This window comes from Charadrius vociferus, unplaced genomic scaffold (assembly GCF_000708025.1).
Source record: "Charadrius vociferus isolate BGI_N301 unplaced genomic scaffold, ASM70802v2 scaffold108, whole genome shotgun sequence".
In the NCBI taxonomy this organism is placed as follows: domain Eukaryota; kingdom Metazoa; phylum Chordata; class Aves; order Charadriiformes; family Charadriidae; genus Charadrius; species Charadrius vociferus.
The window spans coordinates 281,801-299,187 of NW_009649770.1; the positions used below are offsets into that span (position 1 = coordinate 281,801).

The 17,387-nt window shown below is 38.9% G+C and overlaps 1 protein-coding gene across 1 annotated transcript in view; it reads left to right on the forward strand.

Moving 5' to 3' along the window:
- SLIT3 (slit homolog 3 (Drosophila)) overlaps window positions 1-17,387 on the forward strand; it is a gene marked incomplete at its 5' end in the record, with an annotated part of 473,057 nt that overhangs the window by 276,068 nt on the left and 179,602 nt on the right. Inside the window, one exon of the mRNA XM_009890879.1 lies at window positions 12,563-12,704. Within this exon, the coding sequence (XP_009889181.1) occupies window positions 12,563-12,704 (142 nt within the window). The remainder of the gene's footprint in view (window positions 1-12,562; window positions 12,705-17,387) is intronic.

Sequence of the window (17,387 nt, forward strand, 5' to 3'; positions counted from 1 at the left end):
GGGCTTCATCAGAGCACTCCACTTCAAAACTTGTGCGGTTGCATGTTTCAAAGCAGGAAGAGGAGAATCAAATAATTTGGGGAAAGAAGAAAAACATCCTTGAAAAATTGACTTCTGGTTATTCTTTAAACCCTAATGCAAAAAATAGTTGTGTTTTTTTAAGAATTTTGTGATAAATGTTCCTTTGGAATTAAATTTTGAATGCTACATACCAAGGAATAGTGTAAGTAGGAAAAGAAAAAGTGAAACACTGATAGAGAAGTGCCGTAACTGGAACCCAAATTGGCTTGATTCCTTCTGGACACTATACTACTAGTTCTGTACAGTGATGTTTATAAGCACTAGGTGCAAAGTCTGTCAAGATAATGTTGCTGAAGTCAGTTATGTGCAGATATAGCTGTGTAAACTGAGTCATACCTGTGTAAACTTAGAGTCAGCCTTCCAAAAATGTTGTTCAGCTTGTGCATATAAATTATAAAAATGCTAATTCAGACGGCACTCGTAGGCAAGTTGTGAGCAGCGGCAAAGCTATTCCAGGTTTCACTTGTTCATGCCCATGATTGTTTGGCTCAGAACTGCAGGTAAGTGTGTAGGATTAAGCAGTGCACAGTTGCCTGCAGAAAGGTTTGCAAATATGTCTAATCAGATTTGTGTTACTGAGGAGGCTGGGGAAAGGTCATTAACAGAATTGAGCAGGATTGGGATTAGATGGCCCCTCACCATCGGGGGAGAGTGCTGGGTACTGCTGGCAGTCCTGTCACCCACCAGAGCCTGCTGGCTGGATTCTTCAGCAAGCTGTCCCCTCCTTGTAGGAGAGTCTCTCCTCCAGAGCCACCCCTGACAGAGCAGCCTTCCTGGGCCTTTGCCTTAAAGCCATCTGCTCCCAAAGAAATCTCCAAGCAGGCTCTTCCTCCTTCCTTATTGAGCTATGGGATATGTTCGGTGAGACAGTCTCCTACAAGACAGTACGTTGCAGAAGGGGAAATTGTGTGGCACCAGTTGATGTGCTGCACATAGCATGATGTATTTCTCCTTTTCTTCACCATAACCTTGCAATTCACTGCCACATTGCCGTGACAAGAGAAACGGTACACTAAACAAAGACTTAATGCCAGTTGAAATATTACCCGCACTCTGATCCTTGGGAACTGTTTATTTTTTTGTTCCCTTAGCTAGCAGAGAAGCATCTGAGGGTGCTGGCTTATGCTCGGTACTGCTTAGAGCCTTCCAGTCTTTGCTTGGATCAAACCCAGCTTCCTCCCCATGTTCAGATGTTTCACTGTTGAACTGGCTTCTCTTTTTCTAATTCTGCCTCTCTAACTCTGTCTGTCTCTCTGGAAAACACACTCTGTCTCTCTGCCTATTTGCCTGTCTCTTGTCCTCCTCTGACCTTCTTAGGATAGTAATTTTATTTCATTTTCCTCTCATAAGTTTTATTATGGCTCTTTGATTTTTCTTCTGCTCTTTACTTATTGAAGTTGAAATGAATCTACATGTTGATCAGTTATGTCAAGTCATAATGTGTTTTCTCACCTGCATCAGCGTGGCTGTAGAGCTTTGCACACTGAAGCAGTGGATTCATGAAGTTATACCATCAGCACCTTGGTCTTTTCAGTGCTCTCTGCAGGACCCACTGAGTGACCCCATTTGGATGTTTTTACAATGATTAATCATTCTGTTTTTCCTAAGTATATATGCGAGTAAATAAATATGCATCTGAACTGCACATCTAAGAATAAAGCAGATGAGTTCAGGAGTGTTGTGTCTCATACTGTGATGTGTAGCGTACATCAGCCACTGCTGTCCTCAGCTGGCTGCGGTCAGAAGAGCTCAAATGTCACCAGTTCTCAACTGGTTGCTGGCGGAGGACTATCTGGTAGATAAGCAGGCAGAGACTGTGGGCTGATTTTAGTGGGTGGTGAGAGGAAGTTGATTTTTTTCTGGTACTGTTGCTGCTGATTGCGAGGCAGTATGGCAGGACCTGGTGTTGACCCTGAAGGTGCAGGCTGATACAGAATTGTTATCATTTTGGCCAGTAGCTTGAGGTGTTTTACAGTGGACAGCGTTTACAATGGACTATGATGATTGGATGAGTTTTCTTAGAATAGACCAGAGATTGGTATTTCTAACAGTTAATGAATTCATGCTTTTCTGATGTAAGAAGCACTAGATTCTAAAATGTTGATGTTAATTTGGAGCTGATTTGTCCTGTATGTCCTGCGATATGAAATTTAACAAAGCTTAAGTATAAAATATGTGATTTTTAAGTACTTGTCTAAGATACTTTAAAAATGAAACAAGCATTGTAGAGAAGGAAATTGGATTCATATGTCATTCTCTTTTTCATTAGAAACATTTTCTCAGATTCTTGATCCTTAGTTCCCATTCAGAGGATCTACAAGAACCTGAAGAAAATCAAGTTGTGTAATTTGGATGAAATAAGTTAAAATTCAGTCTGAAATTGATGCAAGAGAGAAATCATTATCAGAGCCAACTGTCTAATGATTTCTGGCTACATAAACTGATACTGATTTTAAGAAAATAGCAGATTGATCCAAATCTTGGTTGAAGATCTAGAGTTTTTGATTTATACAGTGAGACTGCAGCTGAGGTATAGTAAAGAGGAAAATATGTTAGCTTCCTGCTGCTTAATGTAGACAGGAAGCCCTAATTAGAAAGCAGATTTATTTGTTTAGGTGAGTTCAAACTGTCTTAAAACATAGCTGTTACTCTCTGGCCCAGACCACAAAAACTCAGTAGATTGTCTTTCTCCGTTTTTCTCCTAATAACTTCACAGCATATTTTTGAGGAGAAAACCAACAATGAGTAACTAATAAAATAGCACTCCTCAAGCTTAGTATCTTAATGAGAACATTCAGAAGATGGCAAAGGAAAAGTGTGTGGGGAGAGGAACTCCCCCCATCTGCTCCTATTTGAAAGACTGTGCGACAGTATATCTGCGTAACTAACAGCAGGTCTGCTCCTTTCAACACGGGACGTGGAGGTACTGCCAGCACGGAAGATTGCTGCTCCCTGGAAGCTAAAGAGGGGGGAGGACTATTTACTAAAGATGCAGATTTTGCTAGTGCTGGGCAGTAGCAATGTCCCAGATGGAGCAGAGCAGTTTCTCTCCATGCAGCCCATCCCAGTTCATGCAGAGAAGGGCTGTTAACGGCCCTTAGTTTTAATGGTCCCAGGAAGCTGGATAAACAGCATGGGAGGAGGCGGCCTTTTTCTCTGTGTGTGCGTGTGTGTGAATGGTCACTTTCTGCCGCGCAGGACATCTTCATGGTACAGCTGTTTTATTACTTTTAGAAGTGAGCTTAACCATTTCGTCTAACTTTGACCTCTTTCCAAAAGAGAGACCTGTGAGTCACATTAGACAAATAACATCTTTTTTTTCTCACTGTTATGTTGGTTCATGCTTTTTGTGACCATCAACAGAACCAGTAAATATTCTTACAATGGAGTCTATGCAGCATTGTATGGCTTTTAACGCCTTTTGGTAAAAATTGTGCTTTAAATTTGGTCTTACAAAATTTTTGTTTAACTCTGGTAGAATTTTTACCTCCTGTTATAATTTCTACCACAAACTAACATTGACATCTTGTCTAAAGAAACATTTCAATACTGTGCATTTGTTGGTCCTCAAATGAAATCCTATAGGAGGTTTGGAGAGATACTAATCGCTGTTTACCGGAGTTTGTTTGTTTTCTGTTTCCATTAAGTTTCTTATTACAAATTTAAGTTTACTCTAGCACTAGCAGTTATGTTGTTTCATACTGTAAGAATTTACTTCTTGAATTGCTTCGTATGGAAGATGCCACATATGGTGTTTTTTATTTGGGGGCCATCTTGCAAATCTGAGGGATAAATATGTATTTATTAAGGTGTTTAATACTTCTTTGAAGACTGAAGCTGAAAATTGGCTTTAAATTACAGTAAATTTAGTTTTACAGTCTGAAAACGATGTCTTACCTTTCCAGTATAATTACCTTTGTTCTGGAATTCTCTTTTCCACAAAGCAGCATGTGTAGCTCTTTAATGCTTATTTAATGATGGCGGGTTGGGGTATAATTATTCAGCCATTGAGCGTTTGAGCTGTTGCTGTAAGAATAATAATGTGATTAGTTTTTATGTTAACCAGTGGCTTGTTTTATTACTGGTACGTTGGTGCTATTTGGGTATGCAGCGGAGACGCCCCGTGGTGGTGTGTGGCGCCGGGGGTCAGTACCACGGCCTCGGCCGGGGCTGCTTCACGGAGCAGCGGTACTACACGCGGAGGAACGGGGCTGACGGGCAGCGTGTGGCCAAGCCTTCGCATGGAATCTGTAGGCTTTTTCTGTTCCATACGCGTATGTGATTGGCAACACATTTATGGATACTCAATTAGTAAAAGTAATTAAAAACAGCATAGAGCTGCTTGGAAAATGGCTGCAGACTTTCATAAATGAATAGGTGGCAAATGCAAAGTTGCGTACAGTCAGTATCAGGTGCAAGTGAATTTCTGTTTTACTGCCCATAAAATTTAGTGATATTACATAGTTGCATGACCACAGGGGTGGATGGGCCGCGGCCGGGCACCAACCCAGCTGCTCTCACTGCCCCTCCGCAGCAGGACAGGGAGGGAAAACAGCATCTGCTCCCGCACCTCCTCCCGCTCCTCAGTCTCCGCCTTCGCAGGGCTGTTTCTCACACTTTTTTCCTCACTCCTGACCGCCTGGCACCGTTTTGCCCTTTCTCAAGCGCACTTCCACAGAGGCACCGCCGGCCGCCCTGACAGGCCGGGCCCTGCCTGCAGCGCGGCGGCGCTAACGCCATCCCATCCCGCCCGCCCGGCGCCGGCGCCCCCTGCCGAAACTGAAGCGATATCCTGGCTAATTGAATTAAAATTGCAAGCAAACGGGTTTAGGTGAGAGGATCCGTAAGAATTATATTCTATAAATTCTTGAATGTACCAGAGGTCTCTTGCAAAGGAGCAAAGGCAGCAGCCTCAGCCTGTCCCAGGAGGAAGGCGAGAAAGGTCGCCATTGCCCTGCCTTCCTTAGGGTGTCCCAAATGCCAAACAGTTTAGTCCAAGGGATTCTGAGGTGGCTCTGGGAAGGAGACAATGCTTCACTCTTCAGTCCTTGCCCACTCATCTGGAAAAAAGTGTTTCTTCCCTCCAGATCTGGCCGTTGGGTGAGCTCCTGACCAGGCTGGACCCCCCGGGTCTCATCATGAGGAGAAATGTCACCTTCTGCCTGGCATCCTCTGAATAGCTGTGTCGCTCTGTAACTTATTAAAGTGAATCTGATCTTCCTGCTCTTCCTGAAGAGCCCAGCTCTGGTGCTGCGGCAGGGCAAGCCCTGTGTTAGCTGCCATGGGACACGGGGAACAAGCAGCAGCAAAGACAAACGTGCAATCAAGCAAAATCAAATTGTGTTTAAAACTCCTTTTCAAATACCAGCAAATCAAGCGCCAGGGACTCAAAGTGTGGTCTTAAACTATTCCTATCACTTCTGTAACTATTTCAAACTTCATCGTGAAACAGTTCAGGTTCTTTAACGGATAACCTGTTTAGAAGGCTATTCCAGAACTATACTCCCTTCGTATGCTTACAATTGATCATGACCATTATCCATCATTTAACCTTGTACAGGTGGTATCCTTTCACTTAAATAATTTGTCTTCCTCTTCATTTTTATGCTTGAATATATTTATAAGTTCACTGTATTATTTCTGGACCTATTTTTAAATGTCAGTTCATATGCACCTTCCGGACTGCTAATACGAATTGTGGAATTTGCTTTAATGAGATTACTGTGCATAGATGCCATATGAACTGCAGTAGCGCTGCATCTATTTAAAACTTTATAGTGGCATTATTTTTTTAGTCTTTAGCCTGTTTTGGAAGAGCAAATAGTACACAAACCCAGAGAACCAAATACACGCTAGCAGCCTTCCTTATGTTGCGATAGTCAGAAAGTTAAGTTCTGGTTGCTTTTAGGAGAAAATGCCTGTGTTGACATGGCTGGAGAAGGACGTTCAAAGAAAGGCTCAGAGTGGGCAGAGGAGACATTCAAACTCTAACTTTTCAATCCCTCCTATGGAAGATTTAAATGGAGTAAATTTCCTTGAGAGAAAAACAACTTTGTCATAGTTTTGAAAGGACTTAAGTTGTCTCACATATTCTGTTGCAGTTTTATTAATCCTTTAGAAGAACAAATCTACCTATTAGACCTCAGTTGTTACAGGTGAGCCTGCTGCTTTGTTCTAGTTTTTTTCAGTTTGTTTGGAAGTATTCCATACAATTTTGGCACTATTATTGTTAATTAAATAATTGCAATATTGGTGCTTTTAGGATAAGACAATGTGACATAAGGTCTGATTTTCAATGGTATTACTTTACTGATAGATTTTGAAACAGACAGAGTAGGTTTTTGTAGAATAAAGTAGGCTCCATTCATTATGCCAGACCTTCCTTTCACTGCAATTGGATATTTCCTTTTTTATTCCTCAGTACTTGTTTGTAAACCAATTGGTGTTGACTTTGCCTACAGAACAGTTGTGCTCACATGCCATGAATTTTTAACAGATAAATTTACTGCTTGGGAATGTTCAGCAAAATAGTGAACTTGAATCAAATAATGAATATTCATGACTAGCAAATTTTTGCATGCCATGAACTTGATGGTATTAGCATCATCAATCAGGGGCTCAAGTCACTAATCATAAATACTTAATGCTGTGCTCAGCAAAAAGCTGTTGAAAAACCGTAGATGGAAATATTTGCATAAAACATTTGCTGCACATTTCTGTAGAATAAACGCATTTATACAAATTTTTCTCCATCAGTGGAATATTTGCCATCAATAGGGAATGTTAACTTTGCAGATAGTCAGTTGTGATTGACTTGCCCATATCTCTCTGCAGGACTACGCACACTTGAGTGTATTTTAATACTGGGATGCAAACACCAATCAGGAGAAATACAGCTGCTTTAGGTACCTTTTTGAGATTGTATTACTGGGAGTCTAAGGAAAATTATCGCTTGTGTAGTAGTAATCGATTTCAGATGCCCCAGCATTGTAAGAAGTTTCAATGGGTTGTGTAATTAAACCACAAAAGGTCATGATATGTCCACAGATCTGCAGTACTTGTAGTGTTTGTTTATTGATCAATAATTTCATGTCTGCTAAAATGATTTAAAGCCACCACAGATTTTTAACTGGTAAATCCTGTCAGATTTTTCTCAAAATCCATTAATATTTTTAACAAATAACTAACATTTCGCTGGTGGAAAAGAACTGCTGCAAAGGCAATTGGATAGGTGAGGAGATAATAAAATACACTGCTTAGTGTGCCGTAATTGGGTGTCAGTGCAAATGAGATTATTTAGTTTATTTAGTCATTGCAAAATTTATTTCAAACGCTTGTGACATTTAAACTGTTCATTTATACATCATAACCATTCCATTCTAATTGTAATATCAGTCTATTAGTTGCTCTTAAAAGGCAAGAGGCCAATGAGATGCTCATTTGAGAAAAGCAGTTAATTTCTCTGTAAACTGCTGGGTCCTAAGTCTCTCCCCTGTCTCCTCTCTCCCCCTAACCTATAATCTGAGACTGTAAAAAGTGATGCAGGCTAATGGCATGCCAGATATTAACTACCATAATCATTGAGGCTGTCATTCCATTACATCAGGCACAAAAAGCATAGTAATTTTTGTTAATCGTGTTCCTATCCTAGCTATTTGTTAGTGGGTTTTTTTAACAGCAAAATGTATAATTGGGTTGATGATTTTTATCTCTTAGAGAAAAATATAATTAACATGGTGAACTAGTGCTGCTGTGTAACAGAAAAAATCTGAAATGAGATTATGACAGATAGTAAGAAGAACTTCAGAAGGGAAATAATATAAATGCAGCTTGCTTCTCTAGGGCCATTTCCTTTTGTTGTATCCATGCCGTAAGGAGTTTAGTGCACTAGTGAAGGACACAAACAGGAATCCTGACAGATTTTTGCTTTTCCTGTGTCTTTTCTTTTGTAGTATTGGCAGTAAAAGGAAAATTCATTTTCAGATTTCAAATATCTTTTTCTACAGGCTATATTGCCTTGGGGCCCTTGATCTAACTGTATGCTTATACTCTGCATACCTATGAAAATCATACCCAAATTTTAATTTTAAGAACTTTAACTTCCGTAGCCTACTTAGACTTGTTTTCTTGACCAGTGCTTTCTTTACCAGCTCTCTACAAACATCAAACTGATTAAACTCTCTTGGAATTTTTTTGTGCTTTAATTCTATAGATCTGCTATGGAGCTTACAATAGATCCTCATTTAATTGAAACAGTTAAATCCAAATCAGATTTGAAGTTCTGTGTATAGCATTATTCAAGAAAACTTTACCTTAACAGGTGACTGTGTAAGAGCTGATGGAATATGTGCTAGGTGCCTGTTGAGTGTGCGTGTGTAATACAGTATTTTATTTTTTGCAAAGGAAAAACATAAGCAAAAGCATTTGATAATAACAATAACAATTTATGCACAAAGTCTTTTTATTTCATTAAATGTGCGGGAAATCTACAGTCTAGATCTACTTTTGCTCATGAAGAAAGAAATTCACCAAATATAAAGGGCTGTATTCAGCATGAAATCAAAACTATTTTTACTCTAAGCAGAAAATGTCAGTCAAAAGTGGCAGGAGTATTGGGTATTTTCAGGCACTCAGAGAATTCAGGCTTATAATGAGAAATTAAGTTCATAAAAATACTCCTTTTCTATCCTATTTTAAGTGAAATGAGAAAACTGATCACTCATTTTATGTGGAAAATAAAGAGTCCACACAGAGACAGCCTCTTTCTTTACTTTTTACTTTCTTTCAGTGTAAGTTGTTATTTTTTCATCCCATTTCGGTTGCATCTGTGCTAAGAATAAAGACATTATACTGCTTGCTCTCTCTGTTTTGACATGAGGTACCTCCCTGGTTAACTCAATGGTTATTTCTTTTACTCACTAGGCATAAATCAAAACTCTGTTCACATAAAAATTCCTTTTTTGTAGTAGAGAATCACAGGTAAATGGTTTTTGGTCCAAATTCAGTGTAAATAAAAGGACTCCTATTGCCTTTGGTCAAGTATTTATCAGGTGTTTGTTTGGAGAGGATGTGAAAGGCTTAGTGGGCAGCTCAAACAATGTTCTGATTTACCTTTTGGCCTTTTTCATTCAAAAAGTTGCTGCAAAGTTCCATTATATTTAACTGTAGTATGATATTATCAACCTTGTTACTGTTGCTACCTGCTTTTTGTGCAAGGAAGACTGGTATTTCTGCTTTTTCTCTCTCTTTTCCGAGCGCTTTATATAATAACCTCCTTTCAAGCCATTCCTTTAATGTAGAGCAATACTGCGTCACACAAAATGTGAAGGTGATGAGCTGAGTTCCACTGAATCTTCTGCTGTTGATTTAGATGCAGTAGAGTCAGCAACAGACTCTTAAAACTCCAACTGGCAATACATCAGGTTTTCTGATGATATGCCCTAATGAAAAGGGAGTGTATTACTGCTTCTCTAACCCACAGCGATATTTTGTGGTGTTATAACTGTGCAAAATGCATTTTCCCCTTGCTACAAAGCCTCTTCAGAAAACATATCAGACATGTGAGGATAAAGAGTGTGTGGAAGATTTGACCTTGCTGCCAACTTTCTTTTTGCCTCCCAGAGAGGAAGAATTGCTCTGAAGTGTTTCTTCTCAGTTTGATAATTTCTCCCTATCCCAAAAAGCTTACAATAGCTCATGTGCACTTCCCTCACTCTTGATTTTGTTTTGGCCATTGCACCACAATATAGGCAGACAAATTAAAAATGTAAAATGTACGTGATAAGGTTGTAAGAGCAAATGTCATTGTTGTGCAAAGATAACAGGGCTGTGTGCGTTTGAGGCAATATAAACTGCTTTTGTAAGTATTCACAGTTAAAATCTTACAGAAACCTTAGACTCCATGAAAGGCAGAGCTGGCAGTGCTGTTGGTGATATGCGGCAGAGCTCCATTAAATTTGAAGGAATTCTATTAATTCACAATGATGGTATGTTTGCCCTGCATTTCTATAGCCAGAAGACAGACCCAAGAGAGCTGCTTGTCCTGCCTGTTATACATGTATGTGTTTACTAGGGAAGATTATTTTTTTTTTATTTAGTTCAAATAGCTACAACTCAAATATTGTATTACACACATGATCACATATGTAGACTATGTTAAGACAATGTCTAATAAGAATTTGAAACTGAAACAACTCAAAGTTCAGGTTGCTTGATAAATATAAAATTGATTCTTTTGGTCATGTGTGTTAGGATTTATACTTTAATTAAATTACTGAATTAATTTTTTGCAGTAGATTTTTGCCCAGTTCATTCTATAGGGTGAAGCTGCTCTGGTACTGAAGCCAGCTCTGTGTTGAGATAAAGGACTGTTGCTGGTAAACTACTTATGTGCAGCTGTCATGGAAGTTGGAAAGCGGACTGTAAATGATACAGGATACTTTAGCAAAGAGAAGGGATCATTAGGATCAACTCATGATGAAAGCAGCTGCCCACTCTCATAAAGAATGAATTTCATTCCTACCCATGCCACAAATGTCCTGTGAGATCCATTTTTTTCAAGATGATCCCTACCTCTGAAAATCTAATTTCTGGATGCCTGAATTGAAGTTCTGAGGTTTGGTCTGCCAAAATACAGTCACTCATAGCTCTGAGTAGCATTAGTGAAAGCTATATTTAAAACACATACAGTGATATTGCTATGAAACCCACATTTTTCTCATGATCTCCTGACAGTCAGCTGATGACCCAATAAAAGAAAATTTAAAACCCAATACTTGAATGTGGCAACATTTCTTGTACAGTTACATGGTGATCTTACCTGAAACTGGACAGTATACTTCAACATAAAGCAGTTCTGTCATCCCTGGCTACAAAATAATAAGATAAAGGGGATGACCGCTTGCTTGAACTAAGGGAAACTCAGACAAACAGAAACTAATTCACATCAGAATTCAATACCTTTCCAATGGAAGGCATGATTTTGCAGTAATTGCCTTTGCTTTCCAGGAGAGTTCCCTCTGCAAGTGTGAAGTCAGCCTGCAGAAGTTTTCAGCTGACATCTTTTCAAACTATATCTGCGTTTCAAAATAATGATACTTAGAGGTGCCACTGAATGTCTTTCTGATGTTGACTTTTCATTGCTGTTTAAAATCTTTGAAAATAGGAACATCTGTAGGCTTGCTATACGAGTTGACTTTGTCATGCATAGTTAAGGGCTAAACCAGAGGGTATGTAGGCATAAATGAAGAGAGAAAATTTATAAGAATGTTCCATTGTTACAAAATTTTAATTCATAATGATACTGGATTGCAAATTGATGCAAACAAATATTTTTGGACTTTTTGTCACCTGCAGTTATAATTTATGAAGGTATCAATCATGGGTCTTTTCCAAGACAAACCCCAAGAATATACAGCTTTGTGTATAGTTTTACATGTTTTCACATTTATTTGTGATTTGACAATTATGATATTTTAATTTTGCCAACCAAAAGACCAAATATGTTCCCTGATTATAATCTACCATAATCTAGAAAAATACCAGTTTTTCCTGTTTCTATTATGAATTTGTCACTTCAAGCCTTCACATTCAGCCCTCTGTGTCTGGTCAAAAAGATACTTGAGGTTTCCTGTGTTACATGTTCTTTGGAAATATGACACCATAAATAAGTCAATAACTGGTACGTCTTGATAAAGTCAATTAGTGTAGCAAAAACATTATATCTGTGTCTAAGTGTATGTATATATCAAAATTTTAAGCATAAGAATCGTAATAATTTGAGTAAAACTGACATAATTGCTACAGTCTTGAAAAAAACTTCATGACACTTAATTAAACGTGAATCTAATGGATTGACTAGAGTGTATGTAGAGCAACGTCTTCATGCTAAAGCTTTGCTCTGTAAGTAGCTTCTTGTCTTTCAGTGGAATTATTAGATTAAGCAAGGATTTGAAGGTTTGAACTTACTTTTTTCTAAATTCTTGTTGTGTTTCCATTAACTGTCTAATCTTGAAAAAGCTAGCTTTATATTTCCAGTCTTTATGCGCTAACAGGTTACCTCATTTCAAAAACATAAGTCATCGTTGATGACAGTCTTTTCTCAGTACGTAAAAATACTCAGAGTGTTTGTGTAATGGAAACTTCTAGGCAAAGATAACTTTTGGAGATACTACTTGATCTTAAGGCTTATTTTTTAAATCTTTGAAAAAATTGATATGGCTGATACTGGAGGGGACCAAAGAAGTGTCCATGAGGGAAAGTGATTGATAGAGTGGAGACTAAGAAAGAATAAGAACACAGTAATCTTCTACATGTTTTCTCTGCAGTTGATTTGTAGCATATTATATTCACTGAATCCAAATAAATTATTACCTAATATAGTAAAAGGATCTGGAAAAATCACAGGCTGATGTATTTTGTTGTTAAAATCTCAGGCAATCATTTTTCAAAACTAACATTTAATGTTTTCATTGTGTCTCAGGTTCCCAGTCTGAACCTTCGTCATGCAGTGCCAGTTCCATCACCTGCCCATCTGCCTGCACCTGCAGCAACAATGTAGTGGATTGTCGAGGAAGGGGCTTAACAGAAATTCCAGCTAACCTACCAGAGGACATTTGGGAAATGTAAGTGCCAATATAATGCACCATTCTTTTCCACGTCTCTCTGTTTTTGTCCATGTTACAGCCTCCTGTGTGGAAGAAAGGCACGTGTTTTGAAAGCCGTTCTGAGCAGTTATCAGGCATATTGTAGTTGTCCTCTTTGCTTCCGTTCTTTTGATCTAATGGCTCAAACCATTCTTTGATGTAAATTACGGTATTGTTTGAAGTTGCCCTACCCCAAAGCAAGATGAATTTCTTGGCATATTGCGCTCAAATTGTGTTTACATCTCACAAATCAGTTCTGCTGTCAGGAAAAGGAAATACATAGTCCTTTTTTTTTTTTTAAAATCAAATTGTTTTATTTTTAGTTGGTGAATTCCCCAAGAGATGGAGAGATTTCTTGTTAGCTTGGCAGGATGCATTTGTAATGAAGTATGACATCAGAACACATTGTCCCTGCTGATTTTGCCTTCAATTTCTTGTCTCCCACATTTTCTTACTCCCAATTCTTTAACACTTCTGTGGCATTTTTGTGTTGTAAAATCAGATGCTCGTTTTACAGACTTGTTTGTCTTTACTACCTTTAGGAATTTTAATAATCGATTTTTGCATCCATGACTTCATACTACTGTGATCCTGACTGTTACATTAAACCAAGTTGCTTTTGGCTGGTCCATAGGGAATGCAGATCAGTTCTTTTCCTATTGAGGTGCTTGTCGTACAGAGCTTACTGACATCCAACCTGATTTTACAGTCTACATACTATGGATTCAAATATTTGTATAGTCACTGGACTCATTCAGCTTCTCGTTGCTGTAGAAATACTGCTACATAGCAAAATTCCCTAGAGTAACGTGTAAGTTGACTTGTTTTTGTGGTAGCCTGGCCACTATGATATGCCAGGAATGTGAAAGTTATGGCCAATGAAGATGATGTGCTGTATTATTTCCTGGTGATCTGCTCTACACCACCACTCCTCTGTCACTTTATCAGTTGTTTTTATAATTTAAGATTCACCTGAATTTGGATTGCTATCTCAGCACAACAGTTTAGGGGTAGCTTATGCTTGATTGTGGATCTCCACAGAAAAGATATATTAGAAATGAAAAAATTAGCTCAGTAAATGCAAAGAATAAACAAAATCTTAAAATTAACATTCTTGAGAATATATCTAGAGCATGTAAAAATGTTTACAGGAAATACAAACTCTTATGCAAGCTGTTCTGAATGCCCATTACGTGCTTGCTTGCCTCCTGACAAAGTTCAGAATGTGTTAGTTGTGTTCATTTCCAGTATATTGTGGAACACAAAATATGCATGTAATACTTGTTTTTCTCTGCATGAGTCGGTTAAAATTATCCTGAAAATATAAATTGTGTTTGACATACTATGAATATTCAATGTTTAGTCCTGTTTCCAGTTCTGTCAGATGGAGTACAAATTTTCAGGAGTGGCTGGAATGGTTCAATAATAAGAGACAGAGGATGAAATTGGTCCAGACTTGCTCACAAATCAGGGTTGGCTAGTAGAATTTTAAAATTTTATTTTGTAGTGTTGAAAATGCTAGCAGAAATCGGATGATCTTTGTGGCGCCATGCCAGCCACATAGAGAGCAGTATCTGCCGGAAGACTGAGATTCGTGTGCTCCGGCACTCTCCTGACAGCACTGCACCTCAGTGTGATAAAGCAAGTGCAAATGTTCACCTTCGGTGTGGTTGGTAATAATATATCAAGTATCCAAGTCCTGTCTCCAATTTGGTTGCTCCTTGCAGGGGGAGTTGGACTAGATGATCTTTAGAGGTCCCTTCCAACCCAATTGGATTCTGTAATTCTGTCAGAATAAGTCTTAGTGAGTGACATCACTTACATATGTTTTTTCCTACTGGTAAAATGTTGTTTTCATTTTGTAAAAGTACTAGTGAAAAAGAGCAGTTAACCTTATATCCAAGGGCAAAGTATTACATACTCTCACACAGAGTAAAGGATATAGTTTCTTGAAAGATGGAAGAAACTGCTGCAGTGTTTTCCCAGAAAAATCATGACATAAATTCTTGTGATCAAGACGGCCATTCTGGTATACGCAGAAGTCTCTCATACTGCTCAGAAATTCAGTTTGTCTGAGGCTGCTTTGGCCTTATTCAATATAAAATCAATCCAGAGGTATGGTTCCAGCTGCAAATGGAATAACGACTGTCTTTTGATTTGATACGATAGGCAGAATAATACGCTTTTGCTGTAATGTTATAGCAACGGGGCCAAGAAAATTCTCCCTACATGCTGCAATGCACATTTCTTGTTCTCACGCAGCAGTAATGGTTGTCCCCCCCTCCCCCCCTCAGAATTTATACCCCATGGTTGGCGTTTAGTCAGACCCTTTGTATAAAAGGTGGCTAGGTAGTGGCGCTGCCTGAACACTTCTTTCTGTGCTCTATAATCCTATGATCTGATCCTCATCATCTTTGAGAGATCTAACTGTCACTAGAGATGAGATTCCTCCTGTGGAGTATGGGGTACTGACAAACCACGTGTCTGGGTTGCTGTTACATAGAATCCTAAGGGATATTACTTGAGAGGAGGTATTTTTCGTCCAGCCATTTTGATCTACCATTGTAAATACTCATTCCACTAAAATACATTTCCCCCTATAGACTGTAGTCCATTCATAGTATTTATATGATAGTATTAAAATGCTGTGCCTTCCTCAGTTCCATTTGGGACGTTTCCAAGTTCCTTTGCTTGGTTATTAGTTTCATTCAGTTACAGCTTTCTAGTTCTTGTGTTTCCCCTTAACTCAGTATTTCTTTGTAAGCCAAATTATATCTGATAAGAACCCTTGACTGACAAACTGTTCTACAAAAATGAAACACACAGCTGTTACTCTAACATGGTTATTAAAGGTGACCTACATTTCACTCTGTGTTTCGCTATTAATTAAAGATCTTTTACTCAGCCTTCCTGCCTTTCTTCATTAACATGGGTAGGCAGAACCTTCTCTGACAAAGCTGCCAACAAGGCCTAAACTTGTTTTTGTTGATAAAAGCCTATCAGAAAACAGGCAAGTTTCTTGTCATGGAACATAAAACAAGCATCGTATGACACTAATTTTCCCTTGCTGCTGACCTCTGCCACATGCGACTTAGAAGTCTGTTGTATTACTCTATTACACGCCTCCCCGAGGTGCATTATCCTGAAGGCCCTCATTGCAAGAATGTTTATTATTAAATAAAGGAATTTAGGAAAGCTAGAAATCTGTATCCCAGCCTTGCTTTTTCATAATTTCATAAAATAGGTAGCTAGAATGTACAGAATGCAATTCATTTTTTTATAAAGCTTCTTGTTCAGTGAGGAGCTGACATCAGCAGCCAAATTGACTGAGGAAAAATAAGTTACAAGAAATTGAAGCTGAGGAGTACAGACTGTGTGTTGAATGTTATAAAAGATTCCCTGCTTACAAAGTGGTTCTCTTGTGTTTTATAGAGGAGAAATGAACAGTGTATGTTATAGAGAAACACGTGAGAATAAGCACAGAAGTTTTGTGTGAATACTAGGATGAAAACAAAAGTCATTAAGCACCTGGAGGCATTTACTGAAAAAGAAATACCAAAACAAATATGGCTTGATGGTTTGCTGGTAAATGAACAATATAGTCATTTCACTACGTTGGAACAGCATCTACAATAAAAGGAGAAGTTTGCATTTATTTAGAAAGAGTGAGAGAAATTACATGCAAGATAAATTGGGAACATAGTGTGAATGCAGAATGTGCTTGACCTTGGAGGGATATAGGGAGGCAGGAATGACCTACAAACTAGTAGGAGGCAAAGTCTCCAAAGAATCTGTTTTTCTGATCAGACTTGATTGCAACCTCGCAAGCAGTGCCTGTCAGACTGAATGACAGCTCAGCCCGTAAAGACAGCAAAGCCAGAATATGGTAGAGACCTGTTAGATGCAAAGCTACCAGCTGTGCCTGTGAAGGTCGCTACCCTGCAGCTTGTGGGAGCTTGGAAGGGTGTTGTGAGAAACACGCTTGCCACAACAGTGGATTTCACTCAGCATGTGGTTTGGGCTGTTGTTGGCTCAGGACATTGGGCTGCATGGATCTGAGCTTTGGCGCTGTCTGCCTGTTCTCAATCCTTAGTCTTTGGCTGGTTTTATGCCAGAGAAAGGACAGTTTTCCTGCACTTGCAAATGTGCGTCACTGGGAGTAACAGCATTGCTAGCCCTGTCTGTTGTATTTCAAACGGTATTCGCTTCAACGTGCTGCCTGCCAGGTTCGTTTGATGCCTCCCATACTGGAGAGTGATCAGTAAATCCCTATTAATCTTTTCCCTGCCTCACTACACTTTTCCTCTGTCCCTTCTTTATAATGAAGTTTTCATGCTGTTTGTTTACCTCAGACTGATCTACTTCTTTTTTTTTTTTTTTTTTTTTTTTAATTTCTCACTGCAAACAAGGCTTTATTTTAGGATATTAATTCTGGACAGCTTTTGTCTGAGAATTTTGTATACCTTATAACAGTAGCACAGGGATTACTACTTCTGCGTTTGCGTTTTGTAAAAGTTTTGTGTAAGACCTTCCCGAGTGAAAGCAGGGAACAGTCTCCCAAAGGCTGGTCCTCCTGCTGCTGTCTGGTCCAGAGTGCATGGTGGAGGGTGCTCACGCTGTGGTGCCCAGAGACAGGCAGGCTCCTGCCCTGCCAGAGCAGCA